Source organism: Tupaia chinensis, unplaced genomic scaffold (genome assembly GCF_000334495.1).
Source record: "Tupaia chinensis unplaced genomic scaffold, TupChi_1.0 Scaffold000563_1, whole genome shotgun sequence".
Taxonomy (NCBI): Eukaryota; Metazoa; Chordata; class Mammalia; order Scandentia; family Tupaiidae; genus Tupaia; species Tupaia belangeri.
In genome coordinates, this window is record NW_006160076.1 from 1,618,736 (window position 1) to 1,644,050 (window position 25,315).

Genomic DNA, 25,315 nt, shown 5'->3' on the forward strand with positions numbered 1-25,315 from the left:
ACTCAACCATATAGCCTTTTCTTACACTTTTATTAATAAAGTGGAAAGGCATAATATATCTGTTTTCTCTTTTAGAACATTAAGATTTAAATTTAAGTTGTGTTGATGTAATAATGGAATTAGCAACACTTGAAAATAATTTGAGTATTGTTTTGTTCCATTGTGTGCTTTTATGTATTGATGTGATTTTTATACCTTCTCTTTTATTTAGACTTTTAGTTTTATTAGGTTATTAGAGAACACTGAACTAGTATAGTTTTCATTTTGTTTTCTTTTCTTTTTTTAATTAAATTCATTTATTTACATTCATTCACTGTACACCATTACAGCATACAAAGTGAGATTTTCTATCCAGAATACACTGTATATTGGCTCAATCAAGCACGTATATCAACATACATGTTATTGTCAACAAATAACTTTCCATTTCTTGTTTCCTGTATGTTTTGCTTTTTTTTCCCATCCTTGATTCCCTTTCTCTTACCCTCTGCCATCTCCCACTCTCCTCCCACACTGTCTCTAGTATCTATGTTTGCTTTCTATACTTATTCCCCCACATTTCCTTGAGTCACTAAAGATCTTAATTAATCTAAATATTTTCATAGCAAGCACAACTGATACATACATTTCATGGACACAAGTCCAGCTTTAGGCATAAGCCTCAGTGAGTAGAATGGACATCCTATAAAGTAGCACCTAGCTGGGGCTATATATCTTACTGCAGTCATCGAATAGGTATTTTTAATGCATTTTTTTTTATTTCAAGAAAAGCAGCTTTAATTTGTTTTGTTTTGTTTTGTTTTTTGTTTTGTTTTGTTTTTAAGAGAAAGATTTTTGCTATAGGGCATGCACGCTCTTTGGAGAAACAGAGAGACTAAAAGCAGAGAAATCACCCCCAAGGGAGGATGTCAATCCCTTCTCTCCATTCTCCTTTCAGGATTTTGAGCACACACACACACACATACAGGTGTGAGTTTCAAGGCACCGGGTCTGGGACTTGGACTATCGTCGGCCATGTGGGAATCCAGTGACATAACCATACACCATCTGCTGGTTTCCTAGTATTCTTGATTTGGAAAGGTTTAGTATAGTACAGTCCGGAAAACATGTTCCATATTTTGACTTTATCTTGATACTGTCTGAGATAGTATATCATCCAAGAAAATTTATCTTGATTTCAAATAGCTATAAAGGACCAGCTATAATTATTCAGTACTTATATGCATGTGGTGTCATTTGACTTCAAGGAACGGGAATGTTATCTCAGTTTTTTTAATTCTCATAATCCTTAACTACCAAAAGAACTTTAGATATGTAGGTGACTGTGAATTATGTCATTACATTTATTTGTTTGATATAATATATTTAACTTTATTGATTTATGTTATATAAAAACTTTTGGAATTTATAAATGAAACAAAAACTTTGCATTCAAAAAGAAAAGTTAAGTAAGAAATGTGGGCAAGACCTCCAGTAATGCAGTAATAGTTCAGACCTGAGGCCAGCCCCGTGACCTGGAATTAAGATAGCCAGATTCCACATGGACAACTACAATTCAGATCCCAGCCTTGGTGGCTTGAAAAACATGCTGGGCACTTGTGTATGCATGCCCCAAATCCTGATAGGATAGAAAAATGGAGAAGGGATTGCAGTATTACCTTGTCCTAATGGAGAATACTTTCTTGCTCTCCCTCTCCCTCTCTCTCTCTGTTGAGCTCATATGTCTTCTGGCAGTTAAACAAACAAATAGTAAGTACCTCTGCTATTTAAGAGATTTATTACTTTTTGAAGGCAGCATGCTATATAACCTGAAAATACACACACACACACACACACACACACACACACACACTTACCTAGTATTTTGTCATGTCAGAGTACATTGTCCTCTCTTTATAGCTGGCACATTTCTTTTGCATTCAGAAAATTTAATATTTTAAATACATTTGGTTTCTCTTGAAATGTTATAAATACATGGAATTTTAGTGTCTTGACCTTGTTTTGGAAAGAAACTTACTTTATTTTTCACTATACACTGAAAAATGAAATACTTTTATGACAAAAGTGTGTCACAGAGCAGTACATTGTATTAGTAACAAATCTCAATAAAAATATCTCTGGGGCCATTATTTACAAACGTATCTGAAGTCCCTGTTATACCATCTAGAACTGTCAATTCTTTGTTCACAGTCTAGATAGGGCATTTCTTCTTATTTTGGAATAGAGAGAAAGCATAGGCTAGCCATAATACTTAAAAGAAGAAAAATACTGAAAATATCAAAACCCAGAGTTTAAGAAATCTTTCTAGTAGGACTCTTCTACACTCTTGAGGATCATTGCAAGCTGAAGTAGAACTCTCCTAGGTTGCTTGCTACTGTTATTTTGGTTTGGGCCATTATTGTTAACGATATGTTTCCTTTTAACCCAAACATTACTATTCCTTCTTTCTCAAGGTTGGTACCTTCTTCTCTCTTTTATTCTTTCATTTTTAATGTGCTAGAGAGACTTCCTTTTGTTTTTTACTCCTTAAAATGGAACTCTACACCATGGATAGTCTGAGAAACTGTTAAATTGATTTATAAACCTAGATTGTTGTTCTTTTTATTAACAAAAGAGAAATGTAATTCTACTGACTTAGGCATTCACTGTCCTTGTAAGTAAACTTATGCTGAGCTTTAAATAAAAGGCAAAAGATGTATATCCATATTCTTAGGGTCTCTACACCAATCATCTTTTATTTTTAAGTTTGTTTAATTCTTCCATGAGTCAGAGAGAGAGAAACAGCACCCCTACTAGAGTCTGAATTCATGTTCTGTCCTCATCTTTTGTATTCAGGGAGGTCTCCAAATGCAAACCTAGAACCTTCCCTTCTATCATTTTCATAGAGCCACATTTTACCACTGTGCCACTGTCTGGCCCCTTTACCACAGACATCTTAATCAAGGAACTCTCTGCTTTTAGGGGAGAGGAAAGTAACAGGGATCACAGTGCTTAGATCTGGGTAATAAAGCACTTCATGGGGCCTGAGGATGTCAGATAATAAGCAGTTGTATACTCTGGTCTGTAGCTAATTAGGGACTCTTCTTACTTATATAACAATATATTTACACACACATTCATATACTCTCTGTGGTCTTGATTATATCTTGATTTCAGAATGTTATAGACCCTAAGAAGGGACATCATTTATATTAAACTCATCTACCAAAATTAACAAATGCAACTTATTTTCTTCATATTAACTATGTCTTTCTTAAACAGTTTGCAACAAAAAGTAGAAAGATGCCTTGAAGATGGAATCCGCCTTCCCATGTTAGATGCAAAACAGCTTCAGAATGAAAATGATAATCTCAGGGAACAAAATGAGACTGCTCGCAAGGTCAGTAGATTCCTTTGATGATAAATGTGAAATTGGTACTGTGTTGACTAGATTAATAAGTTATAGTTATTTTATGAGATTTATATTTTTGCTAAAATTTAATTCCTTAGGAGTTTTTAGTTTGAGTTTTTGTATTTGGTAAATACAATCTAAAGACAGGGACCAGCAGTTGGCGTAATGGCTGGACTCCCATGTACCCGGCCGTGTTTTGAGTCCCAGACCCGTGGCTTAAACTGACTCCAGGCACATGGGTGTGCATGCCTAAGATCCCGAGAGGAGAATGGAGGAGAAGGGATTGCAGAGAGGCCATCCCCCCTTGGGGGGGGGGGTGATTTCTTGCTTTCTGTCTCTCTGTCTCTGTCTTTCTGGCAAGTGCATGTACCCCATAGTGAAAACCTCTCAGGAATAAAACAAACCAAAACAAAACAAACTAAAGACATTTAAATAGGGACCAGCAGGTTACACAATGGTTACTTTGCTGGACTCTCACATAGTTAACCACAGTTTGAGTTCTGGACCTGGAAACTTAAAACTCTCACTGGGCACATGTGTGTGCATGCCCAAAATTATGAGAGGAGAATGGAGGAGAAGGGATTGCAGAGAGGCCATCCCCCCTTGGGGGGGGGGGTGATTTCTTGCTTTCTGTCTCTCTGGTGAGTGCACATACCCTCCATAGCAAAAAAAATCTCTCTGGAAAAAAGAAAAAGTCAAAATGAAAGGATATTATTTTCTTTTCTAAAACATTCTAAGTCTGTTTTGTATACATTATAGGAAGGTTTATCAAGAATTAGAGGAAGACTTTTGCAGTTTTATACATATGCAACTAAAATAATATTGATATTTAGTGTAAATACTTTTGTTTAAAAAAGACCGTTTTTTAGTAAGCTTATAATTCCCTGTGCTTCTTGAACTTTTATTCTATTTAAAAACAAACAAGAATAATCTTTATTTCTTGGAAACACATTTGTAAAAAAGGTTATCAGTAAGATGAAAACATTCAGGGCACATTTATTTGTATGCAACACACATATACAGGGTCAAAACCTCTGCTAAAAAGGAGCACATCTGTAAATAGCCATCTTAGCGAAAGTTTATAGGTAGCCAACTCCACCTTACAAGGTAAGTACCTGATTCCTCTCTAAGTAGGTTTTTGTGGCACGCAAAAAAGATGAGATTTTTCAGTAAAATATTCCAGAGGCTGTCAATACATTTTTAAGAGGTTTAAAATGAACTAAATTACAGTCACATATGTAAAATTACCACAAGTATTAACCAAGTCCACAAAAGCTCTAATAACAACACATGAGTTTCTTAAATAATTTTTAAAATTGTTTAGTCTAAATATTAGTACTTTAAAATAAAGTTTGTTTTTGAAAAAATATTTTGTTTCAGACTGATTTATTTCTTATGTTTTAGATAATAGACAGCCAACAAAAAGAGATGGACAGAATGATTTTAGAAATTCAGGTAAGGAATATTTCGTATGTATTTTAATTTAGGTATCTGTTGATTTACCCTGAGTGCTTACATGGCATAAAAATATTAACACATAAATATGTATATGGAAAGATAATAGTTATCACACTTTAGGTGAAATTGCGAATTCTTTAATATGAATCTTCCAGTTTTTCATAAGTGAATTGCTAAGTCAATTTCTCAAAACACCTTTGGTTACGGTCATCATAGCCTAATAGTAAGAGGCAATGGACTGTTTTTAGTCCATGTAATATTTGGGCTTTACACATTATTCTCATCTGTAAACATATCCCCATCTCTGTCTTATGCTCCTTTCCTTCAGATTCTCTTCAGAGTTCTAATGAGCTCCATGTTTCTGCCCCATCCTTTAGTACTAGTATCCTGCAAGCATTTCTCAGTCCCCTCTATGGGATTTCCCACTGGTACTGCCCAACACCAAGATCTCTATTATCATTCTCTTTTCTCATTTTCTTTCCTCCTAACTGGTTTTCTCTGTCTTTCAGTTAAATTTTCCCCACCATCCTTGTCTCAGTTCTATAATGCCGTTAGGTGATTCTTCTCAACAACTATGCTGATACTTTCCTGTTAGCTGTGGGATATCCGTATTATGCGTGGGACAAAACTCTCTATTCTAAGCATGACATTCGTACCATCTACTTTTATGGTTCTTTTCTACCTCCTACCCTCAGGATGTATATGTCATTCACATGAAAGCAATACTGTCATGTGCATGCAGTATGATGAAGTAAATTTCAGTGCCTATGTTCTTCTTGGAACAACCGTCTGACCAACACCTGATTAGCTTTCAGGATTCTGTAGAAGCAACATTTCTGTAACACCTGGAAAGATCTGTTTTAGTTAGAATTCACCACTCCCCTCTTAATTTCACTCCCTTCCTAATAATTCTATTACTCTTTTCATATCATCAAACTGTAATACTTTATTTACATATTTATCTCTTTACCCTCTCCTGAGTTTCATGAAAATAGATCATCTGTGGATCTACAGCTTACCAGAATGCCTGACACATAATACACAATCCAAAATTGGGATTAAATGGATTCTTATTCTTTCATTCATTTGCCAGATATTTACTGAGGGCCCTACCTATGTAGCTAGCACTGTTTGGAGCATTGGAAATTCGTTAGTGAACAAAACAAGTCCCTGGCCATTTTAGTGGGGTCAGTTGGAGAAAACGGAAAACTGATACAATGCAAAGTGCTATCTTTTAAAATTGTTATTAAAAATTACTGTTGTGGCTGGCAAGTGGCATGATGGTTGAGGCACTGGACTCCCACATAGCTGACCATGATTTGAGTCCCAGATTTGGCAGCTTGCTTTCTCATCCTCTCTCCGGTAAAATGAAAATAAATGAATAAAGAAGTAAAATGAACTATTTTTTAAAAATTGTTGTTAAATAAAATTAACTAGGATAGAGGGCAATGACAGAATACTGCACTAAATAGAGTGGCCATGATGTCTTTCTGGAGAGGTGATATTTGAACAGATATCTGAATGAAGGTATCCAAAGTGAGCAGCAAATACCTTGAAAGTACTGGTGTGCCCGAAGACCAGCACAGAGGCTGCCAGCCTGAGTGCCAGGGGGCTGTGAGGGAGAGGAAGAGGAGAGGTGGTAGTGAGAAACAGCCTAGGGCCACATCAGGTAAGGCATATCTCTGTATTTAATTCTAAGTGTGTTGGGAAGCCACTGGGCACATTTTGTTGGATTCATTTTGTTTTATACCTCCTAATTCTACCATTAAAAATTATGTAAAAAAAAGTTTTATGTTTCTAAAACAGTATTTTTAAAGATTTGCTTTCTTATTTCATGAGAAAAACAGATAGACCAATTGCACTGCAATTGCACTGCCAGGCTTCCAGCCACCCAGGACTAACTGGAACGTCAAGTCAATTTGGGATCTCATAAGGCTCCAGTATCATTTAGCAGCCCTTACCACCACCACAGCTGGGCCTTAGTATGTTTTTTTTTTTTTAACATTTATTTATTTATGAGAGAGAGACCAAGATTGAGAGGGAGCCAGCTAGGACCTCAGGTCCTCTATACCACTGTGCCCAGCCCGTTCTTTCAGGTTTTGCTGAGAACTGAACCTGAGCCCTCTGTGTGGCCCTACTTTCTGAGTAGTAGCATCTTATGAGATGTGCTATTGTGACTAAGCCCTATAATAATACTTGTAAAATAGACATTTAAAAAATTGGTAAATGGCTTGCATGTCAGAATTATAGACAATCTACTTTGGTTGTCTTTTGGCTGTATTAAATTATTTACCAATTTCAAGCAAATGCCAGAACAATTCAGCAAATATATTAGTCTTATGGATTGATTCTCAGAGGTTTATAATCTTTATTTTGTATTCCCGTAGATATAACTTCAGCTGTTCCCCAAATGATTAAATCACAAGATTGTTAAGTTTGGCATTGGTAATTCTGAAAAGAACGCTTTGTTCTTAGGTTCTTGTTGCTTTCCGCTGTGATTAACAGGGATGTTATCAATGTCTATATACCTCGTAGGGCAGGTGTTTCTGATTATGGAAGTACTAAAATTACTTTTTCAGAATTGTCTTGTTTTTCCTCATCTACTTACATAAAGGGTGACCTTCCTTTTACCTAAGTAAATTATGTTGTCCTTCCTGTATGCAATAACTCCATTTTTAAATTTCTTCCTATTTCTTCACATATCCAAAATAACACAAAATACCATATAATTAATGACAAAAGGGACCAGCATTTAGCGTAATGGCTATGTCACTGGACTTCCATGTAGTCAAATGAGGTTCGCATCCCGGACCCGGTGGCTTAAAACTCACGCCCAGGCATGTGTGCGTGTGTGCCCAAGATCCCGGGAAGAGAACTGAGGAGAAGGGATTGCGACGTGGCCATCCCCCCTGGGAGGTGATTTCTCGCTTTCCATCTCTCTGTTGAGCGCACGTGCCCTATAGCAAAAACCTCTCCAAAAAGAAAAAAAAAAGACAACAGAGAACCTCCAAATTATTTTTTTAACAGAAATTATGCATTTTAGCCATCACTAGAGAATTCAATTTATTGTGAACTTTCATTGCCATTATAATTTGAATGTCCTTTATTCCTCCACAAGGCTGGGATGTTGTTCCATTTTAGAATGTTTAGTAGACAGAGTTAACTCAGTATTGATAAGATTTCATGTTTCACTCCTTTATTATATCCCTAAAAATTATCGAGGAGGCCAAATTTGTTCGAAGTTTGAGTCTAGCTGATTTGGATTTCTGTATTGCCTTGGATACAAGCAACTTATTCTTACAGTTTAAATTTAATCCTAAAAGGAAAAAGTAAAATCATACACTATATCCATTGTATCTGCAGTTTATAGGAGATTAAAAAATGGGCCATTGTTTCACACTGAGAATACAATGGTAGTTTACCACCTCCCACTGAAAGAATGCCCAGTACATGTTTACCTGGTAGGAGTCACTGGCACGTTTATTGATTCACAGCTTTGGGTGTTGGGGAGAAATCTGTCTTCTCCTAGTTAGACTGTATTTGTTGTTGGCTATAGAGAAGGTAGTACTTCATGCTGATTTTGAAATTGAGGTGAGTGCTCTAAAACTATAGATTTATCTGCTATTTTGTTCAATTGTTAAGACGATGGTAACTGGAATGAATACCTTGTTTACTCATTGATCTCTTAGAAATGTTGTCTTTCTTTATGTCCATAAAGCCAGTGTCACTAAACTGGCTTCTCCTACAGGTTTTTCTTCCGTCAGTATACGATATAAAAAGGCATTTTGCAGTAGGGTGTGCTCATTTCCTTACATGCTATAGCTGTAGTCAGAATGTGATGGAGTTCTTCACTAGTCATTATCTTCCTTTCTCCAAAGCACATTTCACCTCCTGTTACCAGTGAGATGTGTCTGTATGTTCCTCTAATCATTTGGCAGAAGAGATGTAGTAAAAAAGTTTTAGTTATGTTTACCTATTTTCTCTACATTAAAATATTTGTTCGGGGTCAGCAGGTGGTGTGGTTAAGATTCTGGACTCCCGCGTGGCCAACCATGGATCAAGTCCCAGACTTAGCAGCTTGAAAATCATATTGGACATGTGTGTGTGCGTGTCCAAAATCCTGAGGGGAAGAGGGGATTGCAGTGTAGCCATCCCTCTTAGGGGGTGATTAATTTCTTTCACTCTCTGTGTATCTCTCTGTCTCTCTCTCTGAGTGCATGTAGCCCCCATGGCAAAAACCTTAAAAAAATAAAAATAAATGTTTGTTCATTGGGATAATTTATTTAAGGCATTTAAATTGCCTTTCTGATTTGACAGTTGTACATGAATGATCATGTCACAAAAGACAAAATAATACTTTGGAGGTCATTAAAATGGTTTACTATTATAGGAATAATTGGAACCACAAATCCCAAAATGGTGAAAATCTGTCCTATTTATAACACATCAAGAGAAGATGTCACAGCATTAGAAGATTCTATTTTAACTTTTAGCAAATCTTTAAAGCCTTCTACCTAGCATGTTTTCTCAATGGAAATAGTGGGGAAATGAATCATAAGCCAGTGGAATGTCTTATTAATAGAATATAAGTTTTTAACCTAAGTAAGTATCAATTGCTTTAGTGTTTTATTATTATTGTGTAATCTTTATCTTAGTTTTTGTTACCTTAATTTGTGATGTGCCCTGAAATGAAGGTCTTTCTTCCTAAAGTTTAATTTTTAAAACATTTACCTACGTGAAATAGCTTTATGATAAATGGAAAACAGAACATTCTTATAAGAAATTAACACTAATTTTTGAAAACCTACTAGCCCAATAATGTCTTCCACTGAACAAAAAGCTGTCTCGCTAATATTTAGGCTTGTAAAGAGAGTGATCTTTGCATTACATATGTCTGTTTAGCATATGATGGTTGTATAACTAAGATATGACAGAAAAAAATGTATGAAAAGTGGATTTCAGTGCCTTGAGTCTGGAGTGAGGAGCTTTAGTAAGAGAGGCATCTCCCTTGAATGATAAAATAATATTTTGGCTCTTGTTTGTGCTGTGAGTGATCACTAAGTCTGTATGGATATTCAAATTGCTTTGGATGCATCTTAAAATATTTCTGGCTCCCATTTTGAACCTAATGAATTAGTATCTCTGGGATGAAATTTGATTTAAATTTTATTCCTTAAGTAGTAGTTCTAGAGCCTTTAAGGAAGTGTTACAGTCTTTGGGGTGCTCATTAGACCAACAAGTAAGGACACTGAGGTTTAAATTTTAGAAAAAGGTTTAGTTTCTGAGACAGTTGGTGATGTGGTCAAACACCTATAAGCTGTTAGGTAGATCTCACTTACAGAAGAGAAAATGTATCAGAAACTGGAAGAAAAGGAACTCAGCTAGATTTTTTTTCTTTACATTGTGGTAATTTTTTTTTTTTTTTTTTTGGAGAGGTTTTCACTATAGGGTGCGTGCGCTTGCCAGACAGACAGAGACATAGAGACAGAAAGCGAGAAATCACCCCCCAGGGGGGATGGTCACGCCGCAATCCCTTCTCCTCCATTCTCCTCTTGGGATCTTGGGCACGCACGCACACGCGCCCAGCGTGAGATTTAAGCCACCGGGTCCGAGACACGAACCGTGGTCGACTATGTGGGAGTCCAGCGACATAGCCATTACGCTAACTGCTGGTTCCCACATTGTGGTAATTTTTTAGTCACTGTTTTATTGAGGTACCATTCACACAATGTATCATTCATTCATTTAAAGTGTTCAATGTAATTGTTTTTAGTATATTCATAGATAGGTGAGACCAAAACCACTGTTGGTTTTAGAACATTTTTATCTCCTCAAAAAGAAACCCTATACCTTTTATTGGTTACCCCCTTAAGTCTCCATCCTCTTCTTAGCCATAAGCAACCACTCTTCTACTTCCTGTCTCTATAGATTTGCCTATTTTGGCTATTTTTATATAAATGCATACCTCCTCTTTGGTGACTCCTTCTCTCACCACATCTAGTTGTTATGCTCTGCTGGTTGCCAGCTGACCACTCTATTTTCAACAATGCCCTGTGGCATAAATTGCTTCCCAGATTGATCCTTTCTGGTTCCTTTGAATGACTAATTTTTAAAGTAGTGTTTGAGACTTGGTCTTCCCAGCTAGCTCAGTGCTTCTTTCTGGGAAAATAGCTTTTCTGGGAAAATTGCCAGCCTACAGTTTGGCCTATAGCACCAGTGAATCAAATAGTACCCTGCCACCTGCCTTTTACTTCACCTCCAGTGTTTTTGAGAATGCTCTTAGGCTTGAACTTCTCCACATGTTGTTGCAAATGAAGTCAGTAACTTTAGAAGGACATTTGGAGCTGCCTATCCTTGTGGGGGGGATCATTAGGGATACAGACAAGGACAATCTTCTGAGTGATACCCCAACTGCACTTCAGAGGGAGCATTAGAAGCTGCTCAGCTGCTCTAGTTCTCTTGGCTTTGTCTTTCCCAGCATGCAACCCTTTCCCCATGAGGTATGGCAAGGCCAGTCAGGGACCCAGTATTCTCAATGGCTAAATGCCCTAGGTAAAGCCTCCAGCCCACAAAGGCATCTGGGTGAAGTTAGAAGCCCTCACCTCTTGAGAACACTTGCCTTGAAACTTAGCCTCAGGTACAGGTAGTTAGAAACAAGATGATAAATGTCAGTGTCATTGTCTGGTCCTTTCCGGAAGGATAATTCTATCTGAGAACTAGGGGGAGAGGAAAGTGGAATTTCCATCTTAAGGAGCTCTTGAGAGGTTAGGGATGAAGTAGGGATTGTTTAGATTCCACAGTCTCTTATTATTCTTTTGGTAGATATTCTAGAATAAATGTCTCTTCATTTGCTATGTGTTCTTCAGACCATTCCTAGAATTTTTTTTTTCTTTTATAATATTCACCAGTGCCATGCTGGAGCTGGTCTGTGGAGTTCTACATGCTGTCATGCTGGAAGCAGAACTCTCAGGGACACTGTTTTTTAAGTTATATCAGGTTGCAAGATGATCGCTAACTTAAGCAAACTGTGCACAATCTTAGATTATTACAGAACTTCAAAAAAGGAATCTGCATATTTTTTACTAATTTGTTTTAATTTTTACAAATATTTTGAAAATTCTCACTTTGCTCAGTTCAGAGGAAAAAGAAAAAGGGACTTAATTCCTGTCTTACTGGAGACTGGCGCTTACGTGAGAAATGGAGACTGGCGCCAAGCACAGTGTTGGCTGAGGTGTCAGTGAAATGATGTTTTTAACAATAGTATTACATGTGACAGGAACTGTGCTTTCAGGTTGATATTTATTATTTCCAAACTTGAGCAGTATTGTTAAAAGATGAGAGAGCATTTTCTTTTACATACAAGGAAGGTGAGGTTTATTAGAAAGTTTCACTGAAGGTTACAGCTAAGGCTCTCATTCTTGTCTGACTTCAGAGTTTGTGTTCTTGGTTTTATTATTCCTGGCTGCCTTGAAGTGAAAAATTCCAATGGAAAACCAAATATGCCCAATAAAAGTATTGATTTGATTATTTTCTTTTTTTAAAAAATAATTATTTTATTTAACTTTATTTATTCACTTATTTTTAATTTTTAGCCAGAGAGCGACAGGGGAGGAGGGTGAGAAAACAAGCTACCAGGTCCAAGACTTAAACCGCAGTCAGCCATGTGGGAGTACAACACCCTTAACCACCATGCTGTCTGCCAGCCCAGTTTGATTCCTTTCTTATGTAGGCAGTAGGAAGGTATTTAAGTAAGGTTTTTTTTAAGGTTTTTTTTTTCCTTTCTTTAATTGGAATAAAAGATTTTTAAACTATAGCATGTCAGAAAACTAGAATCATCCATGAAAAAGCACCTTCTATTCAGTTGCCTAGAAGTAAAATTAGAAATTATTTTCCTCCAAAGTAAAATACTTATTTAGTACATTATATTTCATGATGTGGTAATATTATTTAGCTCAAATAAAATACCCAGTTTCATTTTCTGATGATCTCAGGAGCTTTATTATAAGGGTACTCTAGGGTGTTCGAATAATCTTTATCCAATTTGGCACTTAGCACAATGCCTTGCCCATAAAAAAAATACTCAGTAACTTATTTGTTCAGTGAATGAACATAGTGTTTACTTAAAACTTAAATGAGATGTTGAATAGTAACTTCCTCATACTTTTAAATTGATTCATTAGTTCAGCTCATTTAATAATTATGAATTTCTACCATGGGTCAGGCACTATTTTAGGGAATAGCAAGTGAACAAAACAGACAAAAAACTTCAGCTGCAAGGGAGTGCACCCATTAGGCTAAATTTTGAATGAGCTGTATTTTTTTTTCTGTTTTGTGTTTTTTTTTTTTAATTTTGTGTATTCATTCATTTACTTTTTAATGTGACCAGAGAGAGACACACACACAGAAAGAGAGAAGAAGTGAGAAAGTCTAGGACTTGAACCGTGGTCATCCATGTGGGAGTGTCCAGCACCTTAACTACCATGCCACCTTCTGGTCCCTGAATGAGCTGTTTTTAATGTTGAATACAGGGATTAAGGAATTAGTGCTTTTTGTGTAAATAGTTTGTACCAGTTAAAAGACATTTAGACTTTTTGATTGTAAGCAACCGAACCAACTCGGTTTCACCTAAGTAAAATAATAGAACCTACTACATTACAAAAACTTAGGGATAACCCCTAGTAGATATGAATCTGGGCTTCAGGAAAGAAGAGGCTTGATTGCTGCTCTCACTGCACTGTTTTTACCCTTTTCCCTCTTTGCAGACTGACTCCCTTTCCATTTTACTTTACGTGGCAGAATATGGCTGTCCCACGGCCTCTAAGTTCTCCATATAGTCCATTTCCAGCCACCTACAGAGACTAACTCAGGGACTGTAGATTCGAATTCCTGAGGCATGGTCAGGTATTCACTCAGCCTGACCAGTGAGCTATGACCCAAGAGTACAGAATCCCAGGACAAATGTGACCACTCATGACTCATGGGGTTTGTGATCAGACAAATGACCAGGATACACACTGTAGAATTTTCTCTTAATACCAATGTTGGAAATGCTTTCTGATGAATTTGGAGACCAGAAAGGTTGAATAACTTACATATAATTGCACGGCATATAAACTGTGGATTCATGCTGTTTTTTTCTGATTCAGATTCTTATACTGTTACCATTAACTTTATACTTAATCTCTTAATTTTAAAAATATATATGGAGAAAATGCTAAATTTCATTTAATGAATGTATTTCCTTACTAATACTTATAGATGGCATTATTAGCTTACCTTGTTAACTATGCATACCTATTGTTCATTTCTGTTTCTTATGATACTAGAATTATCTTTTACACATAGTTACATAAGCTATTGCAAAAAGAAGTGTGCTTGCATTGTATTATAGGATCATATAAATGAGTATTAGATTTCTCATTTGTGCTTCTTATTAAATTTAAAATGATTGACACATGCCTTGTTTCTGGACAAGAGAAATTAGATAGGGCTTTAAAAAGTTTTTGGAAAAATGGAATGAAAAGATAAAAATAGAAAATATAGACTTTATTTCTTAAAATAAATTTTGTATATATAAAAATTCTGTATATGTAAAATATAAAGGTTCAAGACACTTTTGTAAGCAATGATGCCAGCCATTTAGCCCATCCCTACAAAACTGAGGGTCCTGGGAATTTAACCATGCCGGTGTACTCTTTTAGATTCTTTAGAATATATTTTATTTAACTTTATTTATTTTAATTTGACCAGAGAGGGACAGAGTGAGGGGGAGGGGGGAATGAGAAAGCAAGCCACCAGGTCCAGGAGTTGAACCACTGTCAGTCGTGTGGGAGTGTCCAGCATAGGGATAACCCCTAGTAGATATGAATCTGGGCTTCAGGAAAGAAGAGGCTTGATTGCTGCTCTCACTGCACTGTTTTTACCCTTTTCCCTCTTTGCAGACTGACTCCCTTTCCATTTTACTTTACGTGGCAGAATATGGCTGTCCCACGGCCTCTAAGTTCTCCATATAGTCCATTTCCAGCCACCTACAGAGACTAACTCAGGGACTGTAGATTCGAATTCCTGAGGCATGGTCAGGTATTCACTCAGCCTGACCAGTGAGCTATGACCCAAGAGTACAGAATCCCAGGACAAATGTGACCACTCATGACTCATGGGGTTTGTGATCAGACAAATGACCAGGATACACACTGTAGAATTTTCTCTTAATACCAATGTTGGAAATGCTTTCTGATGAATTTGGAGACCAGAAAGGTTGAATAACTTACATATAATTGCACGGCATATAAACTGTGGATTCATGCTGTTTTTTTCTGATTCAGATTCTTATACTGTTACCATTAACTTTATACTTAATCTCTTAATTTTAAAAATATATATGGAGAAAATGCTAAATTTCATTTAATGAATGTATTTCCTTACTAATACTTATAGATGGCATTATTAGCTTACCTTGTTAACTATGCATACCTATTGTTCATTTCTGTTTCTTATGATACTAGAATTATCTTTTACACATAGTTACATAAGCTATTGCAAAAAGAAGTGTGCTTGCATTGTATTATAGGATCATATAAATGAGTATTAGATTTCTCATTTGTGCTTCTTATTAAATTTAAAATGATTGACACATGCCTTGTTTCTGGACAATTGAAATTAGATAGGGCTTTAAAAAGTTTTTGGAAAAATGGAATGAAAAGATAAAAATAGAAAATATAGACTTTATTTCTTAAAATAAATTTTGTATATATAAAAATTCTGTATATGTAAAATATAAAGGTTCAAGACACTTTTGTAAGCAATGATGCCAGCCATTTAGCCCATCCCTACAAAACTGAGGGTCCTGGGAATTTAACCATGCCGGTGTACTCTTTTAGATTCTTTAGAATATATTTTATTTAACTTTATTTATTTTAATTTGACCAGAGAGGGACAGAGTGAGGGGGAGGGGGGAATGAGAAAGCAAGCCACCAGGTCCAGGAGTTGAACCACTGTCAGTCGTGTGGGAGTGTCCAGCACCCTTAACCACCATACCACCTACTGCCCCCTATTTTTACATGATTAACTTATGAAAGATGGTGCCCTTTAAAGATCATTTAAGATTAGGAAACAAAAAGAAATCAGGACAGTAAGGTGGCTACCTACTTCACATTAAAATGTCTCACAAAATTGCCCTTATTTAAGGAGAGGAATGAGCAGGACCATTGTTGCGGTGGAGAAGGACTCTCTGGTAAAGCTTTCTAAGCATTTTCTGTTAAGCTTCAGCTAACTTTCTCCTAACAGTCTTGTAATAAGCAGATGTTATCATTTTTTGGCTCTTCAGATGTTAGCAAACAAAATGTCTGGAGCAACTCAAGGTACTTAAGACCCATACAGTAGAAGGTTTGCACAACTTTTAATTTTTCCATCAGAATTATGTAAACTGAAACATTTGAGATGTCTATGGTATTGGCTGTTATTTGCTTATATTATAAGTTATATAATAATATAACTTATTAAAATAAGTTATCCATTTGTAAATTGTTCATTTCTTTGGGTCATTGTCCCTGTAAACTCATAAAGCATCTGTGATTTCATCATTATTTCATCTAAGCTTCTCTATAAATTTGATATTTATTCTTGTTTCAATCTTAACAGAATTCCTTGATCTGATAGAGACTCTTTCAAACTGATGTCTTTTTCAAACTAGATCCTATTGACATGTTATAACAAGTTTGCATGAGTTTATTTTGTTGCAAAAAGTTTTGAAATCCTTGTGCAGTTTTTCCTTAGTATATGCCTTTTCCATTAACTTTTTGAAGACCTTTACATGTACAATAAAATGTTAGCAAACATAAATCTCAGCAAACATAATGCTTTTGAAAGCTTTGTTTTCATTTTTGTTGCCTGATTTATTTAACTAGACAATAAGCTCTCTTAGGATAGATTATCTTAAATGTAGGCGGGCTTGTGGACTAGTTTATGCAAATATGACAGAATGCCTTATTAGATAGGAAACTCTCCATTTTATAACTTAAGGGTAAGTTTAGTTTTATTTGTATATTGATGATAAGGTTTATTTTAAAAACGTAAATCATTTTCAATATTGTATCATTTGCTTTTGTTCCCTTAGAATTCTTTACACTTCTCTTGGTGATCTTATCCAAGTTTATGGCTTTAAGTTTAATGTATATGCTCACTATTCCCTAATTTTTTTCTCTAGCTCACAATTTTTCCCTGATCTCCCAAAGTGTGTATCCAGTTGCCCATTCAACCTCACCACTTGACATATCACATACATGTCCAAATTAAATTTCTTATCCCCACCCAAGAATAAACAGACACTGCTACACCTTCCTTATTTTTTTATAATGGCAAATCCGCCCTCCAATTTACTGAGTCCAGAAACCTTAGACTTATCCTTAACTCCTCTCTTAGCTCACCTTTATCAGCAAATTCTATTACCTTCAAAATATACTTGAATTGGCTCCCTCTCCACCCCCTCCATTGTCAACCTGGTCTAAGCCATCTTCCTTTCTCACGTGGATTATTTCTTCTTGCTTTAGTCCTTCCTGCCCACAGCGTTCTCATTGCCTGAGTGATCCTGTTGGACAGAATTATAGTGTACCATTGTCTCTGTTCAGAACTCTAAAGTGGTTCCTCCTTTTTATCCAGTGAAAAAGTTCTTACACTGGCTTATAGGCTCTGCACAATCTGTTCCCCATGCTGCCTGCTTTCTTTGCTTCATCTCCTATTCTCAGCCACTCTGGCACTCTTACTTAAACATAGAAGGCACCATCTGCCACAGAACCTTTGTACTGCCTGAAACACTCTCTTTTGGATATCTGCAGGACACAGCCAATCGTTTCCTCAAGCTTTTCTTCAAATGTCACCTGTTCTTGAACTCCACTCTCCCTCCCTTAGATATCATCCCCCCTTCCTTAACATGCTCTATTTGTTTTCTGTAGCACTAGTCAATTCTAATATACAACAGAATTTGTATATTATGTAACTTACATACTTATTTTATTTCCTTTGGTCTTTTCCTCCTAGTAAAAACTCTCCAAGGGCCAAGAATTTTACTATTTTGTTCACTGATTTATTATCCAGTGCAACAAACAGCATTTGGCAATGACTTTTGGTGAATGAATTATTGCATGAAGGCATGTGTTTGTGAAACTTCTGTAGGCATGTGTGTACATATGCCTGCATGCACGTTTCTATATAATTGTGTGTATGTAAGTGTGTATGCAGTAAAACTGCTAACATAAGTTTTCATTCACAATATTTCCTCTTAAATTGAGTTTGCAGATTATGTAGAATCTGTTAGTGAAGGCACATCTGGCTTTTCTTCATTCAAGATATTTGTATATGGGGCTTTTCTGGATACTTAAATCAAAACAACAGATGTGCTGAAAGACACTTTTCAACTTCAAAATAATTGTGATAAATACCCATAGCTTTGTAACTTAGCAGAGCCCCCCCCTTTTTTTGTGAGAGAGATTTTTGGTATAGGACGCGTGCATTCGCCAGAAAGACAGAGAGACAGAGAGAAAGAAAGCAAGAAATCACCCCCCCCAGGGGGGGGGATGGCCACGCCCCAATCCCTTCTCCTCCATTCTCCTCTCAGGATCTTGGGCACGCATGCACATGCTCCCGGCGTGAGTTTAAGCCACTGGGTCCGGGACTCAAACCGCAGTCGACTACATGGGAGTCCAGCAACATAGCCATTACACTAACTGTTGGTCGCCAGCAGGACATTTTAAGAAATTTATTTTAAAGAGAAATTTTTGCTATAGGGCATGTGCGCTCATCAGAGAGACAGAGACAGAAAGCAAGAAATCTCCCTAACTGTAACACAGGGATGGCTATGCCACAGTTTCTTCTCCTCCATTCTCCTCTTGAGACCTTGGGCATGCATGCACACGTGCCAGGTACGAATTTTAAGCTGCCAGGTCCGGGACTCTAACCACAGTCAATTACATGGAAGTCCAGTGACATAACCACTATGCTGTCTGCTGGTCCCCAGTAGAACCTTTTTAAAAATTATTATTACATTGGGAATTTAAGAGATCTTTTAGGCATTTGAAAATGTATTTATATTGTTAACTTTATTAATCTCAGCATGTCTAGGGAATCACAAGTAGACTGTTATTCTGAATTTCACAAGGCCCAACACTTATTTCAGAAAAGAATATGGTTCATTTCATTTATGCATAGTAGAATACTACCATTTGAAAACTCAAGTTTTTAAAATCTTAGAGATTTCGAGAAACACTATGTAAAATTCTTTGTGAAATGACATCCATTCTTTATTCCTGATAAAACTAATTAAAAACTCAGACTTCTATTAGATTTCCTATCTCACACACAGAGAAAATAACAAATAGCATGGAATTATGGATTCATATGTCAAAATAAATATATCATGCATTTGCATTCATGAATACTAATGCATATTTGAAAAGCTCATGCAAATATTAAGTAAAATGCCTGAAAGGAACTACTTACCAGACCCATCTCTATTGTTAAAGGACAGAATGATTTAAAATGATAAGAATTGGCATTATTCTCTGACCAAACTATGCTTCATCTGGGAGACCTAGCTTAATAATCAGGTTTTGTTCTGTTTTATTTTAAATTGAATCTGGTAAGACCATACTTAGTAGAACTTTACTCTTCTTCCTTATTTTTCTTAATCATTAAACAGGCTTTTTTTTTAAAATACAGTTTAAGATAGAGAAATGATTGTAATATTTTAAGTGAAATGTTACTGTCAGACAGTTGTAACCCTCATACCTAGTACTATTCTAGAACTTGTGTAGCATCTAATCTTTATAAGAGAAGCACATCTGTGAGCTTTTTCTCCTACTAAAGGCTTTCTGAGGTCCCAGCTATGGTGGCACAAGCAGTAGGGTGCTGTCACATGAGGTTGGGCCAACAGAAACCCTGGATTTAGTTTCCAAACCAACCCAAACAGGCTAGGAGCTATGGCGTGTGCCCATCATCATAGCAACTGGGAGGCTGGAGCAGGAGAGTGACGTGGTGAGACCCTGTTAAAAATACATACTGCTCCGAGCCAGTCAGTGGTGAAGTGGTAAAATACGAGACTGCAGGTCAGTCCCACCTGGGAAGGTTCCCGGTTCAACTTCAGAGACCTTCCTGAATATGCCAGGTATGCATTTGCAATAATCTGGGGCTAACTGGAAGTTGGGGATGGATTATGGTTTTGAGATCCTGTTTGAGGCTCTCTTTCTCTCTCGCATGGAAGAAATTAAGTTTAAAGGAAAACAAAAGCCTTTCATTTTCCCCAATCTCTCACTCCCTTTTCCTCTCTCATTTTTAAAAAATAAAATAAAATAAAAGATAACTGTTCTTGAACCCAAATAACGTACAAATTGTTAAGCTTAATGTTAGCTCTCAAATCTGATTTTCCTTCTTGGAACTAAAACAACTGCTGGCAAATATTTCTGATTTATTCTGGTGGAGACGAATGCCATTTCTTTACTAATTTAAATTCATTCCTAATATAGGAAAATGTTCAGTTTACTAGCTGTTACTACATTCAACATGACTCTGAATGGTAAAGGTATAAATATAAAACACTACTATCTTTTAAATAATTATAACATTACGAAAACACCTGTTGCAATGTGAGTTTTAGGGCAGTTTTTCTGTGATATCTTCTGTAATTCTAATAAACAGTCACAAATCTTCAGAAAATCTAGGTTCAATTCTAGATCCTCTCCACATAGTCTTGTCAGACCAGAAAGCAGAGATTTCAACTCAGTAAATAAATCTACATATATTATTTAATCAAATAAGGCTTTGATTTAGTCAAATTAAGTTACAAAGGAACTTCCTTGTCCAAAAATATTCATACATATTCAGAGAGCCCTATATTGGCTTTGTGCTATGAGATTCATTTTTGTGAACTTTGAAACAAGTTTTCCTTGGAAAGAAATATACTTTCTGCAGAGCTCGATTCCTTTGTATCTAGCTTTCAAGTTATTAAATATAATTTTTTTTTAGAGTTTAAAGACAAATAAAATTTCAGGGACCAGCAGTTGGCATAATGGCTATTTTGCTAAACTCCCATGTAGTCGACCACGGTTTGAGTCCTGGACCCGGTGACTTAACCTCAGGCCAGGCGCGTGTGCGTGTGTGCTCAAGATCCTGAGAGGAGAATGGAAGAGAAGGGATTGCGGCATGATTTCTCGCTTTCACTCTCACTTTCTGGCAAGTGCATGTGCCCTATTACACAAAAAACCTCTCCAAAAAAGACAAATAAAATTTCAAAGCAGCAAGTTTGAATGTGTATCACTGAGAGAGGAAATTTGTATTCAGAATCTTATCTCCACCCATAGTGATAGTTATCCTCTCCTTATATCCAGAGGTTATGAGGACAAAAGCCTTTTTAGCAGATTGTGTGTCAGTTAGGTGGTCAATGTACTCAGATGTTTCAGAATTGAGACTAAATACGGGGGGTGGGATATCCCTCCTCTAGTCATACATTTACTGATTTCAAGAGGAAAACAGTTGATGGGAACACCTAGAATTCACTAATAGCTTTAGGGTTTTCAGCAAGCTTTTCTCTGGTGTGCAGCCTTAAACCAGACTGATAGCTGAAATCTCCTAAGTACTCTTCACATGTCCTCTGTGCTGGTGTGCTCAGGGTTTTCTTACAGTAATGTCCTGTTTAGATTACTTACTGTTTCCTAATAGCAGAAGGAAGGAATTACCTCTTCAAAGCCCTGTACTAGTCCTTTGGCCTGAGTTCAACATCACATTCATTCCTTGGACCACTATGGATAAGCAGATGATTCTATTAACTTACATCTAACTGTAAGAAAAATGTAAAAAATACAAAAAGAGAGGGAAGTATAGATTGGTTGCTAAATACTATCCCAAGATAGAAAATAAATCAATGAAAAAGACCTATTTGTAATATAGCATTAAATAGCAACTTTAGATTAAAAACTGCCTTGATAAAGAGAATATATATTTTTTCTTTTTGTTTGGACTCATCCACTCTGTAAATAATATCGGTTGATTTTAAAATGGAGCTTCATCTTCCAAGGGGCTGGGGAAGAGAGATTTAAAGTGTTCAGAGCCAGAATTTCTTGTTATCCTTGTTAGATTGACATTTCCTTTGTGTTGACATGCTTTGCTTTACTTTGTTTTCTAATTCTAGTCTGTGCAAGGGAAACTTTCTAAAGAGAAATTGACCACTCAAAAAATGATGGAAGAACTAGAAAAGAAAGAAAGAAACCTACAGAGATTAACAAAAGCATTGCTTGAAGTGAGTGTAAGAAGTTCATATTGTTTGAAAGGATAATTCACTACCTATTGAAGTTTAAGCAAATGCTTGTTCTGTACATATTAATGGAATATTTTTAAATTGAAGATTTGATTTTAATGTACTAATTAATTAAATCTGAGCGTTCTTAACAAAATTATAATTAAAAGATGATCTTTTAATTTCCTTATGTCTTAGAATACAATTTCATGGACTTTTTTTTACAGCAGAGTACAGAGAGAGAGAGAGAGAGAGAGAGAGAGAGAGAGAGAGAATGCCACTAGGTCTGCAACTTGAACCACAATCCTTGGCCGTGTGGTAGTCCAGTGCCCCAACACCATGCCACCTGCTGGCCCCTGTTTGGCTATTCTCAAGTACTGTTCTAACTAGAAAGTTAATTAAACTTACCTTTAATTAGCAAGTCTTAAGGGGAAGAAGTGATAATTTTGGGAGTGAGTTAAGAGTAGCTTTTCCTGAACACAGTATACCATAAGTTCACAATGATACTTCTAATTCAAATTTAAAAATTTGGAGTTGTTGGGGTTTTTTTTTTTTTTGCCCTTCTTTTATATTTATATTTATTTGTCTCTTACACTGAAATTGTTGGTTCCTATCAACTTTAACATAATTATATATTTTATATTTTAGCATACAAGAAATGTATTTTTTTGCCCACTTTGTATGTGCAATTTAATATGGTTAATTTTCATATAGCGTAAAAGGTCTTCAGAAAGTTCATTGAAGATGAAAAAACTGAATGGAGTTTACATTTTTTTGCCCCCATATTTGTACTTTAATTCTTTTTCTATAGACTTTTTGAAGTTTCCTCATGTGACTCTACTGTTTTGTTTATAGACTGGAGGGAAAATGTAACCTGTATGACTTTTGCATACCTTTCTTCCATTCTAACGGCCTGATTTTTGTTTTTCTTGTCCACTATAGAACCAAAGACAAACAGAGGAAGCATGCTCGCTATTGGATCATGGCCAGGAAGCTGACCAATCTAGGCAGCAGACAGTTCTTTCCAAACGGCCACTGCTTGATTTAACTGTGATTGATCAGCTGTTCAAGGAAATGTCTTATTGTTTGTTTGACTTGAAAGCGTTGTGTAGTATTCTTAATCAGCGTGCTCAGGGCAAGGAGCCTAACCTGTCACTGTTACTGGGAATCAGATGTAAGTGGCTGACCACATGTCCTTACTTTATCGCTTCACAGTTGGAAACTCTCTTCATGACTCAGGAACTTCTGATTGCCTTTCCCTGTCTATTTTTATTACATACTTTCCTACTTAGATTTATAAGTCTTGAAATCAGTTCTTGGGTTTCTGCATACCTACCTGCTCTTACTTCTTTGCTAAAACTGACCTCATTTTACTTACAGGAGTCAAGGGTCATGGTTGGAATGGACTGCCCCTCGGCACAGTGCCTCAGGTGTTTCCTATGCTGGATCTGTAAATGTGTGGCCCGAGTGGTCATAGTTAGGTGTGACAGCCTGATTGCGCTTCTAAAATGAATGACTTTCTATTTGCTTTCTGTGGTAGTTCATAGGTTAACGACCCAGCCGCATCTCCACTGGTATAATATTTGTGAGAGTACCTGCTTTCATAAGTAGTGTTTGCTCCATGGCAGTTGCTTACTGTGCCAGGGCTATCACAAGAGCCAGTTTTCACAGACTACCGATCTGTCGCCCTGGTCATGCATACTTGTTAGCCCTGCCCCTTTCATTGTGACACCTTCTCACTCTACTTCAGTTCTGTCTTTTCCTCACACAAAATTGTGGCACAGTTATATCCTAATATCCAGTGCTACCTCTGTAGGAACATACATCTCTGCATATGCTTCCAAATTAGTGTAATATCATCATATTGATGTCTCTCTCTCTTTTAAGACAAAGTCTCGCTGTCAGGATCCTCCTTCCTTAGCTTCTTTGTGGACATCCCAAGTACACACCATCACTCCTCACTCTACTCTTACGTATTGTCTTGCTGTGTTGCTCGGGTCCACCTTGAGCTAGAGATCCTCCTACCTCAGCCTCCTGAAGTTGGTGGGATTAGCCTTACACACCACCACATCTGGAGAGAGGTAGCTCCAGCTTCCCTCCCGTAGGTTGGACTGGTAATTGAACCCAGACTTCCCATGTGCTTCTAGCCTCTAGAGCACAATGTCTTACCAGTGCACATAACCACAGCTGAACCTGGTGGTCTCTTTTCCATACAGAAGAAGTGAACTTCAATAAGGAAATAAAAGTAGGTCAAGAACATGTTTTATAAACCATTATATTATACTGAGTAACTGCTAAATAATGTGATTCAATATGTGACTAGAGAGGAAACAGGTTTTGTTTGTATTTCATCAGAAAGATTCTATTATCTTACATCATACTAGGTATTTTGGCAAATCAAATAATGCTTTTCATCAAAGTATATCACTTTTTCAAAAATTATGTATCTGCTCAGCAATCTTAGCAGAATTTTCTCTTCTTCATAGGTGTGTATACATATGTATGAGCATAGATATGTAAAAACCACTTAACATTTCAGTTTATTTGCTGGCTGAGTAAGCATTTTCCATAGTCCAGGTGGTAGGTTAGGTGCTGGTAAAAGCCCTTACCTACATTACCCCGATTATTAGACCATTGCAATAAATGCTTTAGTTGAGAGGTGGATTTAGGACAGTGGGAACATCAGTGGGAAGAACAACTAAATCTATGTAGGAAGGGCTCTGAAGGCTTCACGGAGTAGCTCATGTTCAGTATGCACCTTCGGGGAAAGAGAAGTTTGCCAGATGAACATAAGGTAGTTTAGTTAGAAATGATCTCTTGAAACAAAAAAAAACAAAAATTCATTTTCTCAACCATTTTAGAGCCTGTTATTCCTTCCAATTATTTTGAAGTTTTTTTTTTTTTTATTTTCACTACCTGAGACAGCATTTGTTTGCTTTTTCAGTAATAGGTTAATGGAGATATTATAATATGAATAAAAGAGCGATTCAAGAATCTTAACACCTTCCCCTCCCAATAGGTATTCCTTCTGCTCTTTCAAGTTCAGCCCCAGAATTCTTACCTTCTATTTGGCATTGTGAAAAGTTGACAAGCCAGTTAACCTGTCAAAAACCAATGGATCCTCTTATCTCATGATTCTACTGGGGTATCAGTGACATGTTCACTTAACCCTTCTGAAAACTCTG

General features: G+C 36.5%; 1 protein-coding gene across 1 annotated transcript in view; it reads left to right on the forward strand.

Moving 5' to 3' along the window:
* The window catches only part of CEP85L (centrosomal protein 85L), a 113,301-nt gene that overhangs the window by 81,900 nt on the left and 6,086 nt on the right, over nt 1-25,315 (forward strand). Inside the window, exons 9-12 of the mRNA XM_006157883.3 lie at nt 3,262-3,379; nt 4,796-4,846; nt 22,026-22,133; nt 23,073-23,304. Of these exons, the coding sequence (XP_006157945.1) occupies nt 3,262-3,379; nt 4,796-4,846; nt 22,026-22,133; nt 23,073-23,304 (509 nt within the window). The remainder of the gene's footprint in view (nt 1-3,261; nt 3,380-4,795; nt 4,847-22,025; nt 22,134-23,072; nt 23,305-25,315) is intronic.